The following is a 26,191-nucleotide window of genomic DNA, read 5'->3' as shown; positions in this document are numbered from 1 at the left end:
ATTTGAAAAAACAACAATAACAACAAAAAAAAGCTGTCTAATGTTTTTTCAGGGATGTTCCTATTGAAACTGGCCTTCTGGATTCCTGGAGGTGGTGATGGCTCTATATCCAAGAGCAATAACTTTGGAAGACTACAAATGAGTTAACAGATTTGTTGTGTCCTACATAGTGTCCTACGTAGAAAAAGGTATCCAAGATATCCAATATTTCAGTATTGCTCCCCAGGTCATGTCTCCCCAGGAGAAAAGTTGGGAGGAATCTATACTTTTGTTATTAGTGTAAGTTGAACTTTAAATTTAAAATATTCTAACAGAGTAAGAAGATAAATCGTGATTTATACTCAACTTAGCAATGACATAAAAATTAAGTTTTATATTTGGGTACAGGTGCCTTTTAAACTTAGAAACTTTTTGTAAAAACTTACTATTATACTTTTAAGCCAATAAATACATTACCAATATAATTTTCAGGTTATGAATTTTTCTATGACTTGTCCAAACAACTGCAAAGAAGGCTGAAGAAATAGCTCCATCAACTGAGCACATATCTGCATACTGTGCATGCAGGAGCCCCAGGTTCAAATCCTAATACTGGATAGTCCCCAAGCACTACTGAGTGTGTGGACCTCCGAACATAAAAATAGGAATGAACACCAAGCACAGTCATGTATGATCCCCCAATACAAACTGAAATTATATGGAGCACTATAGCACTGCCGTCCCATTGTTCATCGATTTGCTTGAGCGGGCACCAGTGATATCTCCATTGTGAGACTTGTTGTTACTGTTTTTGGCATATCGAATACACCATGGGCAGCTTGCCAGGCTCTGCTGTTCAGGCAGGATACTCTCGGTAGCTTGCTGGGCTCTCCAAGAGCGATGGAGGAATTGAACCTGGGTTGGCTATGTGCAAGGCAAATGTCCTACCTGCTGTGCTATCACTTATCCATGGATAAAATTATACAGAATATATATATGCTATTTTTTCCTGAGCCTTTTACAATTCTCTCTGACTTTGAATGAATCTGACCTTCCTGCCTATGTGTATATATTTTGAAAGTGCATCTCTACTTGTCATTTTATGACTTGAATTGAAGCCATGCGCTTAGTCACTTGCTCTCCTTTTCTTACTCTTTTCCTCCCTCCCTCTCTTCTTTTCTCTGAAAGCACAAGTTTACATCATTAAGAACTAAGTAACTAATTAGTTTTATGAAAACAAAAAAAAAACAAATGATACTTAAAACTCAATTGCATTTTTTTTACCTTATGAAGAAAAGAAAGCTATTTACAGTTTCCATTGTTATATTGCACTTTGTCTATTCTCTTTAGCAATGGGATATGATATGAGACCCATGTCGTGAGAAAATAAGTAGAAAAGGTCTTCACTATAAACTCTTGGGCACAATTTCTTTGTGTCTTTACAACACTACTTTTAGGACATGAGAAATAACTGAAGCTAGGAAGTTATATTATTATTTTATTATTACATTATTCCTACTGAGTTTTCTGTACATGATTCTTGTCCTTATTTGTAGTCTTATATACCCAACAATTGAATGCTGCTTAAAGAGATAGGGAAATGGATGAACAATGAATTCACAAGACATTTGTGAAAAAGAATCAAAATGTTGACTATAATTTCTTCTTCTCTGTGTATGAGATAGTAGCTCATAAAATAGGTAGAAATAATTACCATTTTGAAATTATAAAAATAAATCCATGCTTATCTGATTATTAGATATGTTCATTTAAATAGAATTGTAATCATTCACAACTTCCAAAATTATCATTAGAAAAGCAGAAAACCTCTTGAGAGTTTGATAATGACAATAAGCAACCAATTACCCTTTTTTTTCATGAAACACTGAATATTGAAACTCCCTAAGTCAAGACATATAAAGTCCTTTATATTTTGTAAATGACAGTTTGTTGGAAATATTGGAACAAATATAGAAAATTAGCTTTTTAACTGCTTTTATTTATAAATATTTTAAGAATGTATATAAACTTGGTCATAATAAGTAATAAGAGATTTTTCTCAGAGATCACATAGTTTATGGGAAAATCTCAATCTGCAGATAATAGAAATAAAAAATATTTTCTTATAATTTGAGTGTTCTGGGAAGACTTCAAGTTATTTTTCACATGTACATATAATATAGGCACATGTCATATACTTTATGTAAACTTATGCATATATGCATATTATATATGCTGCCACAGTAAATCACATAGATGACTCATTAAAAATATCACTGTCACTGTCATCTCATTGCTCATCGATTTGCTCGAACAGGCACCAGTAACGTCTCCATCATGAGACTTGTTGTTACTGTTTTTGGCATACCAAATACGCACGGGTAGCTTGCCAGGCTCTGCCGTGCGGGTGAGCATCAAAAATATATATTTGTAAATTTAATCTTTTAGAAATATTTTAGCTCAACCAATATCTGTTCTTATATATAAATATTCAATATACTTCTGCTAATAAAGACTGTATCAAAAGGAGAGAGAGAATATGGGGGAAATTGTCTGACATAGAGGCAGGGGAAGGGTTTGGATGAGGGGGAATCATTGTATGACTGAAACTCAAACATGAAAGTTTTGTAACTGTTATCTCAGTGTGATTCAATTTTTAAAAAGTATTTAAAATAAAGAGCTGTAAGTGTGGGAAAAACAAAATAGCATGTACACTGGATTCAATCCCTAGTACCACACACACACATACACACAAGCACACACTCACACACAATTTTCCTGCAATTACCTGTATTGCTTTCTTGTGTCATGTCCAATTGCATTGGTCTCCCAAATTTTTGTAGCCAGAACTCTAACCGTATTCAAAAACAGAATAAAATTCAGCTGAAAAAAGAAAGTAGTCTTACTAAGAATTATTAAATTACTGTTCTAAATGTTTACCAAAATTTACATAAGCTTAATTTCTTTGTACTCAAAGACTAAAAATTCCCCATCCCATAAATACAAATCCATTAAAACATTTGAAAGCTAGTGATTTTTAATTTGCTTTCATGAAACTAAAAATAAATAAAATGCTTCAACATTGCTGGAAGTTAGAAATACCAGAGGGTGATGTGTCAGAATCTATAGTGAGTTCTGAAACCAAAGTTCAGAGGAAGCCTTAAGGCAAACTGGCAATAGAAACACTAAGAGTTCTCGTAGAAATGTAACCAACGGCTTTTTAAAAAATTAATTGCAAATTTCTGCCTCTATTTTAAGAAGAATGATTGTGTTGTTTGGAGAACACTGTATATCTTATAGTATATGATAAATATTGGATGATGTATATAAGGTTTGCAAGATGCTATTTAGGGAAGCTGGAGCAATAGTACAACAGATAGAGCATTTGCCTTGCTCATGGTCAACCCAAGTTGGATTTCTGGCACCCAAAGGATCCCTTGAGCCCTGCCAGGAGTGCTCCCTAAGCAAAAGTTAGGAATAAGCCCTTAGCACCACAAGTGACTCTCCCTCCACCCACCCACCCCCCAAAAATGTACTATATAGAAAAAGACCCTCATTGTGTAAACTGGCACATAATGATCACTCAAAAAATAAGGTGTGGTCCAATTGGAGAGAGAGAGACCAAAAGGGAATACTTTGACACAGGGGCAGGGTGGAGTTGGGGGGAGATGGGATTATGTGGGGAGGGATACTGGGTTTATTGGTGGTAGAGAATGGGCACTGGTGGAGGGATGTGTTTGAGAACATTGTATGAGGGGAAAACAAACTCGAAAATGTGTGAATCTGTATCTGTACCCTCATGGTGATTCACTAATTAAAGAATAAAATTAAAAATTTTTAAAAAATAAGGTGTGGTGGGGAATGTGCACTGGTGGAGGGATGGGTGTTTGATCGTTGTGAGATTGTAACCCAAACATGAAAGCTTGTAACTATCTCACGGTGATTCAATAAAATTTTAAAAAATTAAAATAAAAAAATAAGGTGTGGAAGTATTGAATAATCCAGATATTAGACCTAATGGTATTTATTCAAAGGATGCCAATATGTGGATTGGAAAAGACATTCAATGTGCATCTTTTATGAAAAAGGGAAAAGTTCCCAGGTCATAGGAAGTAGTCATCTTAAGGTAGGGTGGATGCCTGGAGCCCCTGGATGCCTTCTTTCAGGGATATTTCTGCTGGTACTTAGGACAAATGAAAATATTTATCAAGTGTTTGGGCAAAATGGAAGAGTGTATTAATGTCAATTCCAAAGCAAGAGCACAAAGGATAGATACATCATGTCCTGAATTCTAGCTGATGACTTGTAGTTTGGGGGTGTCTTTTTCTATTTTGGGGGGTGGATTGTTTTGGAATGATGCCTGGGACTGCTCAGGGCTTACTCCTGCCTCTTATTAAGGAATCACTCCTGGTGTGCTCTGGGAACCCTATGGGGTACTGGATATCGAACTTGATTTGGTAGTGTGCAAGGCAAGCAACTTTACCTCTGTTCCATCACTAACTTGTTTTGCTGAGGATTCAGTCACTTAGAATTCAGAGAATCTGGGCTACCAGATGGTTTGTGTGCTACAGCCTCCAAACCAGATGATCCCCTGCTACCATAATGCCCCTCTCACCTCTGACTACCACCTTCTTTGCCACCCCACCATGGACTGCAACCCTGTGGGCACTTCTCACCAATTTCACATCTTTTTATAGGAATTGAGTTTAAAGTGTGAGCCCTATACCTGGAGGAAGGAAGGAGAAAGATGTTCTGTGGGCTCCTGGAACAAGGATGCTTTCAGGTCCATAGGGGCTTCTATTTGATGACAGTCTGAATGACCACATTAATATGTGATGGGCATTTTTATCATGTCTATGTATTATGGATGAAGAAACCTCACGATCTGATTTAGACTGATTTGACTTAGGTGGCCCAGAGATCAGCTAGAGTTTGAACCAGATCTATAAAAATCTGTCTTGAAAATTCTAAGCCGTGACCTTATGCCTCCTTTTTAGAAGGATTAAAAAATGCAAAACATGAGAGCTGAGGTTTTTCATTCATCTTCACCCTTGACACTAGCTTGATATACAACGAATATTTTTTTTGGTAAAAGACAGAGTTATAAGAGTACTACTCTCTTAATGGTCAGATTTATTTCTTGTCCCATTAATTCTTTGCTTCCAAAGACAAAAGACTTTGCTCCCAAAGTCCTAGCAATAAATTCAAGCCGTGTATCCTGCTGGTCCACCCTGTATGCAGTAAAGCTCTTTTGAGAGTTTTCTCAAAAGTAGATGCCATAGTAATTGGCTTTCAGGATATTAGACAGTAAACCTTGCTAAGGAACACACACATGCACAAAAGTGGTGCATTCAATTTTCTTTTGCATGGATTATTTTTACAACTAGATAAGTTTTACACAACACACCTATCCTAATCTTTCTCCCTGCTCTCTACTAGACAGGATTCTATAGGCCATGTCTGGATATGGAATGCTCTTAACTTCTTAGGGAAAGTATGTCATATAAAGGCTTTAGGCAATGTTTTATAATGGATAACAATAATTTTTTCTCTCTCTTAAGTAAGTTCCTCTCTTTTATTCCCTCTTCATTGCCTCTCCTGACCTATTACCATGAGATCAAAATGTTCAAGTAGAGATACGATAGCATGGATAAAAGAGGAAAAGTTTCAGTACCTTCTAACTACTTAAACATTTAACGCTCAGAATATTTTAAAACAGTGGAACTGTCCCCAGTGTATGAGCTGATCCAGGGGCATACATGTACTTTCTGCTTGGGTTTCAGTGTCAGCCTCAAATAAGGAACTGATTCCAAACCTAATCAACCCCCAAATCATTGCTATAATGTAAGACTTTCTTAAGCCTTTTTAGAACAGTGACAGAAAAACTTCCTCTGAGTTTTAATAGCACTTTAAGTATTCATCTTTTTTAAAAAATTATACTTTAAAAAAAAAAACTTACCCCAATGGCTGCTAAGATTGGGGCCTGATAAATCCATTTGATGTCTCCAGCACTAAGTTCCCAGCACCTGAGACATGAAAAAGAACTTGAGGTAATGCAAATAGGCAATGAAACCTAAGTAGCATTTTAAGTGTTTTACCTTGTTTTCCAGTTCCAGGCTTTTGATTTAAACAGAAAAATCTATTCATAATACTCTCTTTAAGGGTAATTAGTATATTATAAGTATTAGTTAATTACTTTTATAGTGACAAGACAAAACTCATTTTCAGGGCCACAAAAAACCAGCATTCAAACTATGACATGATTAATACTTTATTCTTATTATCAAACTGGAATCTGGTAAAATAATTAAAACTGTTCATAAAGGAGATCCTCTATGAAATTACATCAATCTGTTTTATAATTCAGTAGGTTCTAGAGCCATACGGCAGAGCCTGGCAAGCTTTCCATGGCATATTCGATATGCCAAATACAGTAACAATGATGGGTCTCATTCCCCTTATCTTGAAAGAGCCTCCAATTCAGCAACGCTGGGAAGAATGAGTAAAGAGAGGCTGCTAAAATCTCAGAGCTAGGATGAATGGAGATGTTACTGGCATCTGCTTGAGAAAATGGATGATCGACGAGATGACAGTGATACAGTGATACAGTGAAGTTCTAGAGCACATTAATGAAAATAATGCAAGTCTTTTTTTTTTTTTTGCTTTTTGGGTCATACCCAGTGGTGCTCAGGGTGTCCTCCTGGCTCTGCACTCTGCTCTCAGGAATTACTCCTGTCAGTGCTCATCCATTTATAGACAAATTTCATAACTTTATTTTTCCTAACAGCTGCATAGTATTCCACTGTGTAGATGTGCCATAATTTTGTTAACCATTCTGAAACTTTTTTTAACCATTTATATGTATATATATGTAGATATATATATATATTTATCCATATAGGATACCTGGGATCAAACCCAGGTCAGTTGCTTGCAAGTAAAACACCCTAATCACTGTACTATTGCTCTGTCATCACAAGTCATTCTTAATCAAAGAGATGCAACATAAAACTAACAATAATACAAGTGATTTTTATTGGTAAGAGCATAATAGAATCCTAAATGTAAATAATGCTTAGCCATATAAATTCAAATTATCTGGTAGGACATAACTGAATAGTTCTACAAATATTTCTTAGCTATGCATTGTAGGCTATGCATATAGATATAGACATCATTGGACTGGAGCGATAGCACAGCAGATAGGGCATTTGCCTTGCATGTGGCCGACCCAGGTTTGATTCCTCCATGCCTCTCGGAGACCCTGGCAAGCAAGATACTGAGAGTATCCCGCCCAGCACGGCAGAGCCTGGCAAGCTACCTATGGCATATTCAATATGCCAAAAACAGTAACAAGTCTCACGATGGAGACATTACTAGTGCCCGTTCGAGCAAATAGATGAAAAACGGGATGACAGTGCTACATATATGTATACCACAAATGAATATAGTCATTCTATTTCTGTTCTTCTCCTTCTGACTTATTTCACTCAGCATGATACACTCCATTCCATCATCCATTTATAGGCAAATTTCATAACTCCAGTTTTCCTAACAGCTGCATAGTATTCCACTGTGTAGATATGCCATAATTTTGTTAACCATTCTGAAACTTTTTTAACTATTTATGTGTATATGTGTATATATATGTATAAATATATATGTGTGTGGGTATTGTTTTTTTGTTTTGTTTTGTGGGGTCATATCCAGCTGTTTTCAGAGTTTACTCCTGGCTCGGTGCTCAGGGATCCTGACATCTCAGGGAACCATATAAGGGTACTGGGGATCAAATTTGTATCAGCTGTGTGCAAGGCAAGTGCCTCATTCATTGTACTATACCTACATTCTCTAGCAAATTTAATGGTTTTTGGAGCCACACTCAACAGTGCTCAGAGATTATTTCAGGCTGTGTACTCAGGGATTACTTTTGTCAAAGCTTAGGTAGGGACCATATGGGATGTGGGAATCAAACCTAGATGGGCCACAGACAAAGCAAGCACCCTACCCACTCTACAATCTCTCCAGCCCCCCCAACAGCAAAATGTGTTTCCATATCAGATTGAAGAGAACTAAATAGGCACAGCTTTTCACTGGGAAGATCTACCAAATTAAATTACCCTAATCAATTGCTATGCCCAAATGTAATTCAGGTTCAACCACACTAAATTCTGCAAATGCAATGGAGAAAAACATGAATATTTAAGAATGTGAAATATTATATCTGGGCACTATTGAAGACTCTCCACTCATTATTAAAGCACATATATTTTTCATGATTAAGCCAATAAAAATAAAAGGTTGAGTGACTAAGTTGTATAGAATGTCTAACCCCTATAAAGCATTCTACTATATAGTAGCATATAGTATATAAAATTAAGTTGAACATTGATTTAACCTACTACAGAACTCTTAGACTTCTTAATTTTTTTCCTTTCATTTTGACATTTGGTAATATTTTAACAGTCTTCTTTCTTTGCTTCAGTGACATTCTCTCCTAGTGTATGTTAACACACTGGAATTTAATCACACAACTTCCAGCTCTACAAAATACTTGTATTTAGAATTAGGTCAAAACTAACCATCTAAAAAAATCTGTCTTGGATGGCTTTCAATGTGTAGGTGTCTTTCTATGTAAGAGGCACCTACTATTTCATACTTTTAAAAATAAAATGCTATTAATCTCTATTCTTCATCAATTCATCATTGCCTCAGGTCATACTGTATTGTGAAATATGGTTCCCAAACTTCCCCATTTATATTTTTAGAAGTTAGTATTCTGGGATCAGAGAGAGAGAGCAAGTAGAACACTTGCCTTGCCCACAGTTGACCAATGTTCAGTCTCTGGTGCCCCATCTGGTCTCCTGAGTGATCCCCTGAGCACAGTCAGGTGTGTTCCCAAAAGTAAAAAATGTTAACACTCAAATGTAGGATTGAATGTCAGCAAAAATAGGTTTGAAGCATGAAATATATAAAAAATCTGACTAAAACATAGAACCTCTAGAAACCAGGAAAGGAAATAGGAAGTGCATTGCTCTGCCAGAAAGAACAATATACTACTAGGAATTGTAGTATAGAAAACTGGTAAAATTTTGGTCTCTAATCTGTATTTGGACATCCAGTTTGATTCCAAATCTTAGCTACTAGACTAATGTATCATGAAGATTATATATATATATATATATATATGCACAATGGAATACTAAATAGTTGTAAGAAATTATAAAATCACACAATTCATTGCTACATGGATAGACCTGGAAGACATGGTAAATGAAGTTAGCCAGATAAACACTTATATATGATATTTAGAATAGCTGGATGAAAAATATAAAATGGTTTTAAAAGGGGGTAACTATACCCTTGAACCCAGAGTATAGGGAGGAGAAGGAAAGAAATCGAGTGGCCAAGGAGAGAAAAGAGAGATGAGAAGCAACCCAGAGACAAGATTCAAGGGGATTCAGGTACATTGGTGGTAGTAAAGAATGACAGAGTGAAAAACCCAAACCACAGAGTCAACAAAACTGAAATCATGAAAACCAAACTTTAACAACCAAGCATAAAAAGGTGCCTGTCAAAGTACCTACTTGGGATGAGAGGCGTTAGAGGGAACACAAGAGAAATGGTGGAGAGAAGTTGACACTGGTGACAGGAATTGGTTCTGAGACATTGTATAGCTAAAGCTCAACTACAAATAAATTTATAAATCACTGTCACTGTCACTGTCATCCCGTTGCTCATCAATTTGTTCAAGTGGGCACCACTTGATGCCCAGTCACTCATTGAGAGACTTATTGTTACTGTTTTTGGCATATCCAATAAATCACTGTACTTTAGTAAAATATTTTTTCAAGTCTTGTGTCTATAACTAGTAAGTGAAGCTAAGAGTAGAGGAAGTGAAGAAGGCCTGAGTGCTATGCAGATTTCCGAAGATTGATAAAACCTAGATCCTTTTTTTTTTTTTTTGGTGTGGTAGGCTCCATCCTTCAGGCTCTTCTCCTTCAAATAAACTAGGAGAAGGCAATGCAATATACTATAAGGTGCTTTTATTTTTGTAGACAAAAGGAAAGAAACTACTCACTTTTTAAGCTTATTTGTCCCATCTATTCAGTTAGCTAAAACTACATTAGTCAAATAGCACTTCTGAATCTGAAGAACTTTTAGAAGTAAAAATGACTATATTCTGACATGAACAGCTCCTCCACTCCTAAAAGATCATGATCCCAGAGGCTTACTAACTACTTTTGGCACCCAGCGACTTCTTGCAGAAATGCCTCTAGACTGTGAACTGAGCTATGGCCCCATGCCGCCCTGGGAGGGGGAAGGCTTTTCTCTCTCAGCTTTTCCTTTTGGCAGCAGTGGTGGCGGCAGCGTGGTGACTGCCGTCTTATAGAGTCCACTAACCAGAGGTATGAGCTTTCAGTGATGTGACTTCTGACAGAAATTTCTGGCTGAAAATCATCAGCCACACAGGCGGGGGAGGGGGTGTTGAGGGGTGGTATACTGGGGTTCTTGGTGGTGGAACATATGCACTGGTGAAGGGATGGGTGTTTGATCATTGTATGATTGAGACGCAAACCCTAAAGCTTTGTAACTTTTTCATGGTAATTCAACAACAACAAGAAAAAATGACTATATTCTAAGGAATTTAGAATTTCTTCTAAAGCTGGATTTGAACAATTCACCTCTAAGTGGCTAAGACATAGCTAACATGTGAATATAGATGGGAAGAAACTGAGTGCTAGTTTTGAAAGGCCAGACTGGAAAAAGTTGAATCACAAATGTAATAGACATAAGAAGAGGCTCTATCCATCCTTTTGGAGCTGCTCCAAGAACCAGAGAGAGAGCAAAATGGGGCTGAGTATGTGCTTTGCTTACAGGAGGTATGTGAGATTTGACACTGACATCACATCCCCTAAGCATGACTGGGGGTGACCCTCCCTATCTCTGCTGGGTGTGGTACAACAGGTACGACACTTGCCTTGCACATTGATCCCCAACACCCATACCATCCCCTGTGCATTATCAGGAGTGATCTCTGAGTATACAGCCAAGCGTAGAGCCCTGAGCATCACGGGTCTGCTCCCCAAATAAATAAAAAATGAAGAGTTTAATTCCTATAATACAGAAAGAAATACATTCCACAGAGTAATAACATATTTTAACTATTTTGTTTTGTACATCAACTCAACTGTCTTAGAGCAGCTATTAGTCAATGTAATTTTTTTTTTTTGCTTTTTGGGTTACACCCGGTGATGCACAGGGGTTACTCCTGGCTCTGCACTCAGCAATTACTCCTAGCGGTGATTAAGGTACCATGCCGGGACTCAAACCCAGATTGGTCAAATGCAAGGCGAACGGCCTACCCACTGTGCTATCCTTCCAGCCCCAGTCAATGTATTTTTCAAAATGTTATGTGCCTAAAGTATTCTTAATTGTATGTCTTATATTTTCTGTGAAAAGACTTCAGAAATTAATAATGGAATTAATTTATGGTTCTTAATTTATGATTTAATTTGTGATTCTAAGAAAAAGAGCAAGAAAACTAAGAAAAATAATTATCTAATTTAATTAAATATATTTGCTTCTTTTGCTCAAGGTATGGAATATGTTAAATAAATAAATTAATGAGTCAAAATCTGTACCATGGTAACTGAAAGACTTCCAAAATATGACATGAATTTCTGAGATTTATTCCATTCATCTCTAAAATGAGAACACTAAACCAGAAAATGCTTGAGGTTTCTACAATCTTAAAATTCCAGAACTAAGTTACAGAGAACTCATCTTAAGATATAATCAATGTAGCATTTCTTGATATATTTTTATTGACTCAACTTTCATCCTCTCCCAGAAACCAAATAACAGATTCTGTCATGCATTTCCAATATTATTGTGCAAATATAGCAATAAAGTTAAGAGTGTAGATATAATTAACCCTCAATTGCTAACAAATTCAAATTACATAAAAAGATAAAACCAAGCCAGCAAGCCTTAGCAGAGGAAACTTGTTTAATTGGATAGTTCAGAGTAAGAGGTAGGAATTTGCCCAATTTATATTTTTAGTATAACTGGCCGGTTCCTTATGAATTCAGATGTCCACATTGTGAGTCATTTTTATCACTGAAGAGAGAAGAAATTATTTTTGAGGACACTGTGCAGTAGCTCAAAACAAATTTATAGGCTCAAATTTAAAATGACATTCAGATAGTCAATAGGCACATGAAAAGAAAATTCTCAGTATTACTTATCAGGAAAAAATGTAAATCAATCTGAGAATAAGATATTAGCTCATTCCAGTGAAAATTACCTATACCTAAAAGTCTGGTAAAAGGCTCAACAAAATTGGGAATGGGTGACCTCCCCCCATCTTCCTGTGTTTCTGGCAGGTTGGCAGTCACACCCACAAACTGCCTCTGGTTCCGTATAATCTCATGAACAACCATGATCCAGAAACTCAGCAATAAATCTCTCAGAAGAGAGCACAGAACAATACGCCATAGAGATGTCTCCAGAACCCTGTTTTGGGCAACCTAGAAGGGGGCAGGTGAGTTCCCCTCCCCAGTGATTGGGACTCAATCACTGCCATGCTCACGGCAGCTCTCCATGGGCTGGATGAGCCTCACCCATGAGTGAACCTGCTGTACAACCATATTTTAAATCTTAGAATTCTTGGAGCAAATGCAGTCACATCACATCTCATACTTTACACCACTGATATACCAAGTGTAGCACACCACATTTGATGGGATTTAAAGTACAAGGCAACCAATCTTAGGAGAAAAAAATATGTATAAAGATATATATAAAGAAAGATAAAATTTTTATATATATACATATATAAGCACACAAGGATCAACCTTTAACAACATGTTAGTAATCTCTTATTGAAGGGTTTAATGACTCTTGGGTGAAATACAATACTCTTCACATACTTCCTTCTAAGCAAACATTTTGAATCATTTTAGCAGCTTATTTATAATAAGCAATACAAAATAAATTAATTCAGTTCTGCTTTGGTGGCAGGATTTGGGGTTCAGGATGAAACATTCAAAATATGGTGGTGGGAAGATGTAATGGTGGTGGGACTGGTGTTTGAATATTAAACAAAATTAATTATAAATTGATTAAGTGTAATCAATTATTATGAATAACTTTATAAATATATATAATTTTTAAAATAAATTAAATTTAAAAGTCTACTAAAAGTAAATATTGACAGAGGTGTGGAGAAAAAAAGAACTCTCAGACACTATTGGTGTGTATGTTGGTTGGTCAAATATGTTTTAAGTTCATTTCATGAATTATGGTCTTCAAACAGCATAGTCCAAGGTCTGTTTTTCTGTTCCTTGAGTCTGTTCAGTTTAGCCTTTACCTGTGTAATAGACAACTTGCTGGTAATGTATCAGAAGCAACCATTATATCAAGATACTCTTTCCACATCTATCCGTAAAAGATAGTTTCATAAGATTAGCAGCAAATGGAAATTCTAAGCAGGTATACGGAGGCTGAGAAAATCTGAGGCTCTCACTGCTTATTTTCTTTCACTTACCTCGCATTGGCCAGAGTCGCTCGTGCCAAGGCCCAGGCTGCAACAAATACTGCGGGAAACCCTGAAATCAGAAAAGAATTCAGAGACCCTGGTATTAAGGAATTTGTTTTCATACCAAACATAATAGACTTTTACATAATTTCCCTTGGAAATACAAATTTTCCCTACTCTTCCCGAGCCCAGAATGTTGCTCTGTGGTAGAGTGCTCGCCTTGCATGTGTGAGACCTAAATTCCATCTCTGGCACTACAAAACCAACAGAAAAACAAAGTAAACAGACCCTCAGACTGGAATTCTAGTGGCTGTAATCTGATTCGAGCTAACCAGGCATATACACACAGAAAATGTACTATTTGTGGAATTTTTCAGTTATGGGGGGGGGATAATAATATCTAATCGCTTTACCCATGTTTGATAAATAATAACTATTATCACTGGGTTCAGGAAACTTAGGCATATGTCCATAATAGCCCAGTGGGAGGGTTTGAGTCAGTTTTGGTTTTGTTTGTTTGTTTGTTTGTTTTAGGGGGAGCACAGTGCTCAGGGATTACTTCTGGCTTTGTGCTCAGGGATCACTTCTGGTAGGACTCAGGGAACCATATATAGTATGCCGGGCATCGAATTCAGGCAAGTCAGATGTCACTGTCACTGTCATCCCCTTGCTCATCAATTTGCTCAAGCAGGCACCAGTAACATCTCCATTGTGAGACTTGTTACCATTTCTGGCATATTGAATATGCCACAGGTACCTTGCCAGGCTCTGCCTTGCGGGTGAGATACTCTCAGTAGCTTGCCAGGCTCTCCAAGAGGGGCAGAGGAATCGAACCCAGGTCTTCTTCATGCAAGACAAACGCCCTACCCGCTGTGCTATACAAGGCAAATACTCTAACTGCTGAAATATCACATTTGGCCCCTGAGCATCTTTATTTATTTTTAATGAATCATCATGAGATACAGTTACAGACTTACAAGCTTTTATGATTATATTTCAGTCATAATGATCGAGCACACATCCCTCCACCAGTGCTCATTCTCCATCACCAATGTTCCCAGTACCCCTCCTGCCACCCCCACACTTTCCCCCCACTAAGCATTTTAAGTTAGATTTGCCATCTTAAAATAAGAGGGTAGAGGGGGCTGGAGTGATAGCATAGCGGGTAGGGCGTTTGCCTTGCATGCGGCCAACCCGGGTTCAAATCCCAGCATCCCATATGGTCCCCTGAGCACCGCCAGTGGTGATTCCTGAGTGCAGAGCCAGGAGTAACCCCTGTGCATCGCCAGGTGTGACCCAAAAAAAAATAAACAAAAAAAAATAAGAGGGTAGAGGCAGAGAAATAGTACAGGGGGTAAGGTGCTTGCCTGCATGCAGTTATCTAGTTTCACTAGTCCCCAAGCACCACCAGAAATGACACCTGAACATATAGCTAGGAGTAGCCCCTGAGTACTGCCAGGTATGAACAAACAAAATAGGGTGCTACAATCAGTTTGTTCTGTTATTAGCACAATATAATAAATAAAATAGAACATGTGTGCATATTATTTTTGTAATATACTCTTACAAGATGATAGAAAGAAGCATAAAAAATGCAAACCAAAAAAAGGTCTAATTTTCATCTTGTACATTTCTCAAAAGGGCCAGATACACTGATATTATGAGTTTCCCAAAGTCTGAAAAAAAAAATGGTTGGCCAGATTTTCATTAGAAGGACATAGACTTAGGTCATAATTGGAGGGGACAGATGTTCAACAGCAATCTAGAAGAAGCAGTGCTGGTGCATTCCACTTTGGTTCCTGCCATATGCTTCCAAAGAGTAAAGCCAAATATGAAATCATGAAGAACTATGGAGAGACTCTTATTTAAAAATTAAAACTATCTTGTCCTAAAGGTAGAAGGCATTGAGCAGCTATGTTGCATTTTATAAAAAAGACATTTTGATCCGTTTAACCTCTCCTTTCCTTTTGTATTTGTTCACATTGGCATGCATTAGTAGCTAAGGAGAGGTAGATGCTTAGATTAGTCTAATTATTTCAAGATGAGGTATTTGCTCTTCATAAATAATAAATACCTTGTGAGATTTTAATATCAAATCTGTTATACTGATTTTCCACCTGTCCTTCATCCATTCCAGAAAATCTTCGCTGTCCAGTTCATACTATAATTGATAGATGCTAATATAACAATGAAACAAAGTATCTTTCATTTTTTGGTGTGGTATTAAAGCCTAGCTTTTATGGAACACTATAACAGAAGAACAAATTATTTAATGAACAATTATTTGTTAGGTGGCCTTTATGAAAGAGGTTTAAGAAAAAAGAAAGATCATAATGAAAGTAATAGAGACTAAGATCCATCATGCAAAAGGAGGAAACATAAACACAGTATTAAATTCTGTAACCTTAAAAGATATTATTTTTCAATATTCTTTTTAGCAAAACTGTGAAGAAACAGATTCATATGAAGAAATGGTTCAGAAAAAAAAACAAGACCAACATTAAAAAATGTCCTGGATCTCTTCAATAACCATATAATTGAATTATATCTCAACCTTCCTCGGGGAGTAATTTTATGATTTTTCATCCTAATTTGTATATAACGCTCTTTAATCTTTGTAAATTCTATGTCCTGGAAAATTTGTATCAAAATAATCTACCCAACTATGGTTATTACTTAGATCCAAGTTGCCTTTTGATTTATTAATCTTTTGATCTATCTTTCCACACTTAAACAAAGATCCATTGAATTCCTGTTTATATGTCAAGGATTATACCAGTCTCAGATTAAGAACTATGGAAAAATAAAAATGTTCTTGCTATTCTGAAATATATTCTCTATTCCAGTTTAGAAAGCAAAATAAATGTTAAAACTTCAGTGATTAATTAAACCATGAAGAGAAAGAGAGATTGACACTATGTAATGAAAAGAACTTGCCCCTGTTGACAGGATGATTCACAAAGCACTTGACTGTTCTGCCGCTTTGGCTATCTTTTCTAAAACAGTCTTTATCTTTGATTAAAATTTTCACATTTTCTCACTTGCAAATCTTTATGCTGCCTTTATAACCTATAGATCAGATGATTTCCTGAATAATGTCACCTACACACTGATGAATGATGTCTGAGTTTGAATTATGTCATATGATAATTTTAACAATATCTTAAATTGGGTAATCATGTCTTAATAAAAAATATTTTTCTAATCCTCTCAGAAGAGCCTTGTCTTTTACAAGGCTAACATAGAGACAACCATGAATGAAAAGATAACTCTGAGGATTTTTAATTACCACTCACGATCTTAGTACTACATAATCTGTAATATATAAAAGCAAAGGAAAAGAACTAAAGTGTGGATGTTAGATTTAAATGTCAAATTATGCAAATTTGATAAAATTTGAGTACTATTCAATGTAATTCATTTATATACATGAGTTGATTTTATTCAAAAAATGTGGATGTATAAAATAGTGACTCTAATAGGGAGTTCATTTGGGGTCAATTTTTCCTGAAAATAGTTCGATTTAGGTTCTGGTATTTTTATTACTACTCTCCTTTAACAATGATGCTTTATGTAAATTGGTGCAGCAGAAAATGGTATGAGATTCTTTAAAGCAAAGGGATTTCCATGTGATCCATCAATGACACATTGAGGCATTTATCTGAAGGACACAGAAACACTTACCAAATAGATATTTGTATCCCTGTGTTCACAGCCTCATGATTCACAATAGCCAAAACAAGGAATCACCCTAAATGCCCATTTATGTATGACTCTGTGAAGAAGCTGGAAGACTGCTTGGCTAGATAAAATTGTGCATTCCGGTGGGGGGGAGGGGAGAAGGAGGTTAGAGGGTTTGGGGGAAGTTGGGCCGGGGAACGATTAGAAGTTTAGGCAATCATGCCAAGTGATCTTAAAAAGGAAAAGCAATTTCTGAATGGTCTCACTCACACATGGAATATAAATAACTAACACGATTGAACAGACAAAATAATAACAAAACTACCTCTTACATTTGGTGAACCATTTTGGCTACCAGAGAGACGGGGTGGGAATGGGAAGAATGATCAAAGGCATCCTTTAAATAATGGAACAGCGTTTGAACTTTGGTGGTGGAAGTGGTGACAGTCACACAATTAAAATAAAGATATAAAACTAAACCCCTGAAATTTCACAGCGTTACAAACCAATGATAAGTCAATGGAAAAAAATTAAAACAAAAAATAAAGATTTTTTTATTTTATTTAATAGAAGTAGCACTGTAGCACTGTCGTCCCATTACTCATCAATTTGCTCCAACAGGCATCAGTTACATCTTCATTGTGAGACTGGTTGTTACTGTTTTGGATATATGGAATATGCCACAGGTATCTTGTCAGGCTCTGCCATGAGGGCAGAATACTCTCAGTAGTTTACCAGACTCTCCGAGAGGGACGGAGGAATCGAACCCCAGTCGGCCATGTGCAAAGCAAATGCCCTACCTGCTGTGCTATGGCTCCAGTCCGGACTGGACTAATAGAAGTAAAAAAAAAAACTAATATATTTTTTACTTCTATTAGTAACAAAAACAACAACAACAAAACAACAAATAAATATTTTTCCAAATAAAAATCATAAGGGAAAGGAGAAAAGTTTGTTTTTCAAGATTTTTAAACTTTGAAGCAGTTTACTTATATGCAGGTGTTATATTATATTAACTTATAAACTTATATAATTTTAATAAAATATTTTATAAGTTAAATATTTTAATATAATATATATGATCATAACAAATAGCACTGTAGCTTGTATTGCATAAAAGCAAAGAAAATATTGATTACGCCACGGGTAGCTTGCCAGGCTCTGCCATGCGGGCAGGATAACATTCTCGGCAGCTTGCCCGGCTCTCCGAGAGGGAAAGAGAAATCAAACCCAGGTCGGCTGCATGCAAAGCAAATGCCTTACCCACTGTGAGCCTGGCAAGCTACCGAGTGTATCCCCCACCCCACCCTGCAAGGCAGAGCCTAGCAAGCTACCCTTGGCGTATTTGTATGCCAAAAACAGTAACATCAAATAACATCAAATCTCACAATAGAGACATTACTGGTGCCCTCTCCAGCAAATCGATGAACAACAGGATGACAGTGCTATAGAGCTACAGTGCTATGATCATAACAAGCAAATAGTACACAAAATAACCTCGAGAATTAGTTTGTATGCTTCCTGTATAGAGAAGTTTAATGCATAACCTCTTTTAAAACTATTTACAGCCAAGCAAAAAATTAAATGTGAGACTGATCATGTTATACAAAGAGAACAAAACTAGAAATATAGCACCTCCTCCTGATTATTTTCAAAAAAGACATTATGTAAAAATATTTTCTGATAAATTGATAACAGGGAAGTGACCAATGACATAAAGAGAGTGGAACTTTTATATGACAGCACATACATACTGAAATCTCATCTGAGAATTAAAATTTTAAAATGACTGTTAATAGGATAGTAGAATAGCAGATTCAGCAGGGATAATGAAGCAAGGCTGATACCTCTTAAGGATAGCTTTCAACTTTTTTTGAAACCAACATGAACACTTCTCTAAAAACTAGGAATTGAGCTTCACATGACCCAGCAATTCTATTTCTCAACATCTACCCCAAGGACCCAAAACTCAACCCAGAAGACATTTGCGATTGTATGTACACTGTATCACTATTCATAATAGCCCAAATCTGAAAACAAATAAGTATACAAGAACAGATGACTTCATATAGACTATGTGGAATATTACTTGGCTATAAGAAAAGATAAAATCACACAATTTGCTGCTACCTGGATGGATTTGGAGAGCAATGTACTGAGTGAAGTTAGAAGAGAGACAGATAAGAATAACCATTCTCATATTTGGGGTATAAAGAAATATAATAGGGAAATAACAAATGCCCATTGGCAACAGAAACTAAGAACTGGTGTTCAGTAGGGAATTCATGGGGAAGATTGGAGTTACATGTGGGGAGAGAAAATGATGTTGGAGTATAAAAATTGAACTCATAATGAGTCTTTCTAGCAAATGACCCTGACAAAGACCTAAACTGTTCTTTTTAAGTGTGAAAATTATTCAAAACTATATTCCCAATAAAATATACACTTTATCAATTTTAATTATTGCTAGTAAAAGATAAAACAGTGTAAAATCAGACAAACTGCTTTCAGAAACAGAACTTTATTTGTGAAAATTGTTGTTTCCTAATAAATGGAGTATTACAGAAAACTATTCTTTCCAAGGTTAATAATGAACTATCAGGAAATTGAATATTCCTATGTTACATTTTCAAATGTTAAAATAATACTAAAGCAAAGAAGACAAAAGCATAGTCTTATTTTGAAAAGGAATAAAAACCTCCAAATTTAATTTTAAGCCACTTAATTTTTTTATGTGCTCAGCATCACATAGTTTGCTATTAAAATAGAAATTGAAATCTGTGATTATAAATCACAGATTTATAATCTGTGATAAAACTCCAGTGAGTTTCAACCAGATTTGAGCTCTACTTTTTCTTAAATTTTTATGATCTCTTTTCTCCCCAATACATTGAATGCATGTGTAATCCAGTAACTCTCTCACACTAAGGCGTTTTTGTAAGGTTAAATGTTTTGCAATAAGAGTCTTTTGAGAGAAGGAACGCAAGTGCCAGGAATGGAACTCGGGGCCTCACACATGAAAGACAAGTGCTCTATCACTGAGCTATGGTCCCCTGTCCAAACAACCTTTTTTAAAAATTTATGATTCCAAAGTAAATTCAATTGTCTCATTCTGAAAGACGTGGTTAAATCATTTGTAAAATAAAATCAACACAGAGGCTATAAATTTCTTTTCGAATTTTTGTAAGACTTGAGAATATAAATAAAAGGTAGAAAGCTTAAAAAGAGAAAAATTTTAGGATGAAAGTGTTACTTAATTGAAACATCCACAATAGACATGATGATAAAAGTTTTGAATATATGTGGCTAAAAGTGTGTTCTCTTCCACTTCCACCTAAGGATTCCCTCAAAAATTTGACTTAAGAACAGTAATACTGAGTTTTAGGACATTTATTATCACTGAGAAGATTATAAACTTGATTTCTCTTAATGAACACTAAAAAAGAAGAGTTGTGGAAATGGTGAAAATAAGATAGAAGAGATGATTTCCAGAAAAAGATAGAAATAGTGTTAACAGGTGTGATAGAAAGACCTAAAATCAATAATCCATTATAAAAAGTAAGGTGGGAAATGTACACTGGTAAAAGGATAAATGTTAGGATATTGTATAACTGAAACCCAACCTTTTAACTGTATATCTTATGGTGATTCAATAAAAACAAATAAATTTTAAAAAGCTAAGAAAGGAGACATAGATGCCTTACCCCAGCCTATCAAGGTGAATCCCCACAGATATTTGGTATCCGAAAAGAAAGCCACAAAGATTAAACTATGCAAGTAGAGACCTTCCACCAAGATCCAATAGTAGTTGGTAGCCAAGAAGTAAATAAACATCACAACAGCAATCTTGCATCCAATCTGTGACAAAAAAATAAAATTTCATCAGATTAGAGCTAATTGTCCTACATGCCAACAATAGAATACTAAAACTCAGTTCTTTCATTCCTTTGTCTTAATACATCTCCTGCTAATAAGAAGTCCAAGATATTTGAAAGAGATCAGAGTTATTTGAACATGTCATCTTTAAAACTATAGGTGTAATTTTATTTTTAACATAAGGTTCTTTTTCTCTAGATATTATCAGCTATCCTTAATTTTTCCTATTATAAACAAATAATGCATAATCATTATAGAAAAACTAAAAGTACACAAAAGCACAAAATAGATAATATTTTTCATTACGTTACAGTGAATTTCTTTTAGTCTTTTATATGTGGCAATTCTGCTGATCAAGGCCAATCTCAAATAACCTAGAGTAGTTCATGTAGAGAGTTCTGTGCTTAACTAACACAAAATCATTTTCACATTACTCTATTGGATAAGATAAGTCATAAAGTTGGTCCAGAATCAAGATTAGCAAGAACTACAAAGTTACAGGGCAAAGGGCAAAGATACAGAAAAGATATTAATAAGCACCAACAAGATAATTGATGTACTTGACCTAATTTCTACCTATCTTGCTGCTGTGATGACAATGTTTCTAATTAACTTAATTATTGGGTTATTTTATTTACTAAACAGAGCAGAGATCTGCATCAAAGCAGAGTCAATTACTATGGTATCTTAAATTTCGACAAGTCTGAGTCTACAATAAAGAATTAAAGAGCATTGACTCTCAGATCAATGTTTTTAAACCTTTGCAGGTGGTCTTTCTGCTTTTGAAAGTGGTGTCACATGATAACTACCTCAGTCACACATCAAATGCCATTTCAGTCACATGTTTTGTGAAGTTTCCATTCCAGAATGTTCTTGAGGTAAGAACCCAAGCACGTTTAGCAATCTGAAATGGGTTTATTAGGCATATGAGTCAAGTACAGAAGTGAGGTTAGTAAATACTAGATAGTGAATAATTTAACAGCTAAATAAAAAAAGTTAACACAGACTTAGTGGACTATAAACACTCCTGTTCATAATGCTATACAAATAATTAATGAGATAAATGAAAACACTTACATACTGTGACATGTCCACAGAAGATGCCTCGATGGAGCTCTGTAGGTCATCCTGCAATATCAGAGACTGGAGCTCCTTGATGCCTACATGAGCATGGACCACTCTGTCCTTGACAAAGATGCTTACAGCCCTCAGCATGAAGGACACAAATAAGTGCATGTGGATATAATTCCTGGTGCAATGTAATCGTCTATACAGAGAAAGTATTCAGTATTTTGATTTGCAACTAATTTGAAGTGCAGAAAATATAAACAAATTAGCCCAAGCCCCTTCCCCCAAAGAAAAATACTGTATATCTAAACAAGAACAAAAACTTATTGCTATCTACTTTCTATAAGAACAACTGGGATCAAAAACTAAATGTAGATGGAGTGATATCAGCATAATGATGGCATACATTATTGCATTATTGTTTTTATGTCTCCTCTTTTGAATTCCTAAAAATTTCGTGGATTTCCTTACATAAGTTTAGGTTTAGAACACTCTTCCTTTCAGTTTTCAGTATTTTGGTTTTTTGTTGTTTCCAGTGCTAGGAATCAAATCCACGACCTTACCCAAGTGCTTTATTGCTTACTCACACGTCCAGCCCTTCCTAAACTAAATTATAGCATACCTCAAATCTTATACTAATAGTCTTCTCAGCTATTTGAATCACAAGCCAGCTGAATCATGATTATAAATGTCTTATATAGGGGCCGGAGTGATAGTACAAAGGGCAGGGAGTTTGCCTTGCATGCTGCCGACCTGGGTTCGATCCCCACCATCCCATATGGTCCCCCAAGCACCACCAAGGAGTGATTTCTGAGTGCAGAGCCAGGAGTAATCCCTAAGCATCTCTGGATGTGACCCAAAAAGCAAAAGAAAAAATCAACCAAACAAACAAAAACCCATCCTGTATATGTCATTTACATTTTCCCCATATAATGACATTCAACATTATGTATGATTTGGATTAAGTTGAATTAAATTGGACAAGTTTAAATGGGTAAAAAGTAAACTACAAGATCAATCAATCCTACTTCTTCTTATATAATATTATACATAATTTGAGAGATCATTTAAAATAAAATTTCCCCATTGGCATCAAAATCATTTGGAAAAACTAACTTCACCATGAATAAAATATTTTGAGTTCACTCAGTTCTGTTCTAATATCACATGAAAGGCAAATACAATGGATGGCAGAGCTATTGGAGAGGAACGTTTTATCTTGCCCAAATGCTTTAGCTTTTCAAACAGCAGCAAAAAGTCTTGAATTTTTTGAAATTCTGAATATTTTGAAACATAAATGGCTAGTACCAAATAATATAGTAACAAAACTAAGCTAAATTTAAAAATTTGTATTTTGGGGGGAAATATTTCCAGTCACAGATCACAAAACCTCTGTATTTTGAATGGATACAGAACAGAATCTTATCATGGAGAAAGTCATCTGAAGCAACCAAATGTGAGGCTTACTCACCGGAAGTAACCAATGATGAGAATAGCCACAGCCAGGGAACCAAAGGAGATAGAGTACCCAATGGTGTACATGACATAGAGGCGTTCAAAGAATTCTTGCTGAAGGGGAAGAGATTGAACAATAAACGCAGGTTTGGACAAGTCACTGTAGATACACTGAAAAAATCATGTATTTCTCTGATAGCAATACATTATCACATTCATATAACAGAGATTACTCATCTGAACTTTCTTTCATTTCCTAAAGTCAATTCAAGTTAAAGATGCAATTGGACATTGCTAGTTGTATAAGTTAAGCCAAATTTAAATACTGCACTATTTACTTCATACACTCTCATTTTAATTTTTTCATTAGAAACTAACAGTTTACATAAACATGCTTTCATTTTAAAAAATTGAAATTATATATTTTATATAATAATTGGTGCAAATCAAATATATGATACAGGATTATTTTAAGAGAAAACAACCTTTTTTTAAATGTTGCTCTTGGAATTTTTTTCCAGTTCTCTTTAACTTTCTTACTGAACTATAATTTACATAAAATAAAATGCACAAACCTTAAATGAGCAGATTGACAAGTTTTGACAAATCAAGTTCATAACGACCCTTGCTAGTCAAAAAACTACCCACATCCACCCCCAGGTAACTTCTTTTCCAATTTTTGTCACCACAAATTAGCTTCTCTGTTCATATACTTTATGCATTTCTGGGTGCTTCATGGAGTTCTTAAAATTATGCTTTATATACTCTTTTCTTCAATATTCACATGTAAGTATATTTCAAAGATTATTTGTTCACTTTAAACCTTTTATCTTTAAATAATTATAAATTCACAAAAGGAAGGAAATAATAACAAAGGCTTCCTTATACTTTGTTTAATATCTTCTAATAATTATATCTTAAGCAATCTGCTTTAAAACTGAAACTAGCTCTGCCCAGATGAGATCCAGAGTAGCCGTGCACGACACGGCCCCTCTGCTCCTTAAAGACTATGATCCAGGAGGTCTACTAACCCATTTTGGCACCCAGAGACTTCTTATAGAAATGCATCTAGATTGTGAACTGAGCTAAAATAACAGAAATCCAAAACTGTGTGGCCGCTGTTGAGGCCACACAAGCTCATATAATCTTCATTCTCAGCAATGGAAAACAAATTATCAAATGATGCCTTTTCAGCAGGTTTATTGTTGGGGGAAAATTCCGAATAATAATAGTCAGTTCTCTGTTGGAATATTGAATGTATTCAAAGTATAGAGAGAATAAAGTGAAGATCATTAGCCACTCAGGTTGGGGGTCTGTGTGGGAGGGAGGTATATTGGGGTTCTTGGTGGGGGAATAGGTGCACTGGTGAAGGGATGGGAGTTTGATCATTATATGACTGAGACTTAAACCTGAAAGCTTTGTAACTTTTGTCACGGTGATTCAATAAAATAAAAAATTTTTTAAAACCCTGAAACTATAACTCTGATGTGAGTGCAATGTTATATAGTTTATGTTTTTATGTCACATACATAAACATAAACCATCTTTGTAATAAAGATGCATAATTATTCTTTTGACACATATATAAACTTACAAATGAAAAATGTGTGCTATATAGGCACAGTGAAATACTTCTTATCTATAAAAATTATGAAAATATATTTGCAGTCATTTTTATTAAATCCTCATGCAAAAATTCTAACATCTGAATCATCTGTTTATTCTGTTAGATTTCAGGAAGGGACCTGAAATCTAAAATATTTTTTAGGTTTTAACAAATTCTGAACATATTTTAAAAATTATGAGAACTAATCATAATCTTTTTGAAGCAATAGCACAGCGGGTAGGGTGTTTGCCTTACACTCAGCCGACACAGGTTCAATTCTTCCGCCCTTCTCAGAGAGACTGGCAAGCTACTGAGAGTATCCCACCCACATGGCAGAGCCTCAAAAGCTATCAGTGGCAAATTCGATATGCTAAAAACAATAACAAGTCTCAAAATGGAGACGTTATTGGTGCCCACTCGAGCAAATCGATGAGCAACGGGATGACAGTGATACAGTGGCAGTGATACAGTGATATGCTAGGCATTCTGGGTAAAATAGCAATACAGATTTAATTAATAGCCTAAAAGTGGGCAGGCCTCTTTCTATAAGTGGGAGCTTCGGTTACTCTATACTAACACTTGTAGCTTTTGGTCTCAATCATGCCCTCGTTTTAGGTTTTTAAGAACAGAATCTAGTTTTCTCTAGCAGAACTTGGAATCCAAGCATCATCAGTCCCCAGTGGCCATTGCATGTGCTTGAGTGTATCAGATAACTGCTAGGACCTTGGCTTTGCTCTCCAGCTCTGACCTGGCCTTTCTACTGCTGAGGATATTTCACTGCACCCACTGCTCTTTGCCAGTCCTTACCTCATCTCTGCCTTCAGATAAAGATCCACCCACCTCATGTCCTGGAGAGAGATTTTTCCTAGCTCTCTGTCAGCCTACTGCATTCTAGTCCATGAGTATGTTCATCTCAGGGATTTATCTTCATTTTGCTGCCCTTCTGCCAGCTGTTGTCTGCAGCAGTCACGTACTCAGTGAGGGCT

At 35.8% G+C, this 26,191-nt stretch overlaps 1 protein-coding gene across 1 annotated transcript in view; it reads right to left on the bottom strand.

The window, feature by feature from the left end:
• PTH2R (parathyroid hormone 2 receptor) overlaps positions 1–26,191 on the bottom strand; it is a 70,859-nt gene that overhangs the window by 11,328 nt on the left and 33,340 nt on the right. The window contains exons 5-10 of the mRNA XM_004601315.3: positions 23,616–23,713; positions 22,154–22,343; positions 20,905–21,058; positions 13,529–13,589; positions 5,939–6,005; positions 2,768–2,862 (exon numbers count right to left, since the gene is read on the bottom strand). Of these exons, the coding sequence (XP_004601372.1) occupies positions 2,768–2,862; positions 5,939–6,005; positions 13,529–13,589; positions 20,905–21,058; positions 22,154–22,343; positions 23,616–23,713 (665 nt within the window). The remainder of the gene's footprint in view (positions 1–2,767; positions 2,863–5,938; positions 6,006–13,528; positions 13,590–20,904; positions 21,059–22,153; positions 22,344–23,615; positions 23,714–26,191) is intronic.

This window comes from Sorex araneus, chromosome X, assembly GCF_027595985.1.
Source record: "Sorex araneus isolate mSorAra2 chromosome X, mSorAra2.pri, whole genome shotgun sequence".
Classification (NCBI taxonomy): Eukaryota; Metazoa; Chordata; class Mammalia; order Eulipotyphla; family Soricidae; genus Sorex; species Sorex araneus.
Note: the sequence above shows the minus strand (reverse complement) of the source record. Positions and strands in the feature narration are given on the sequence as shown.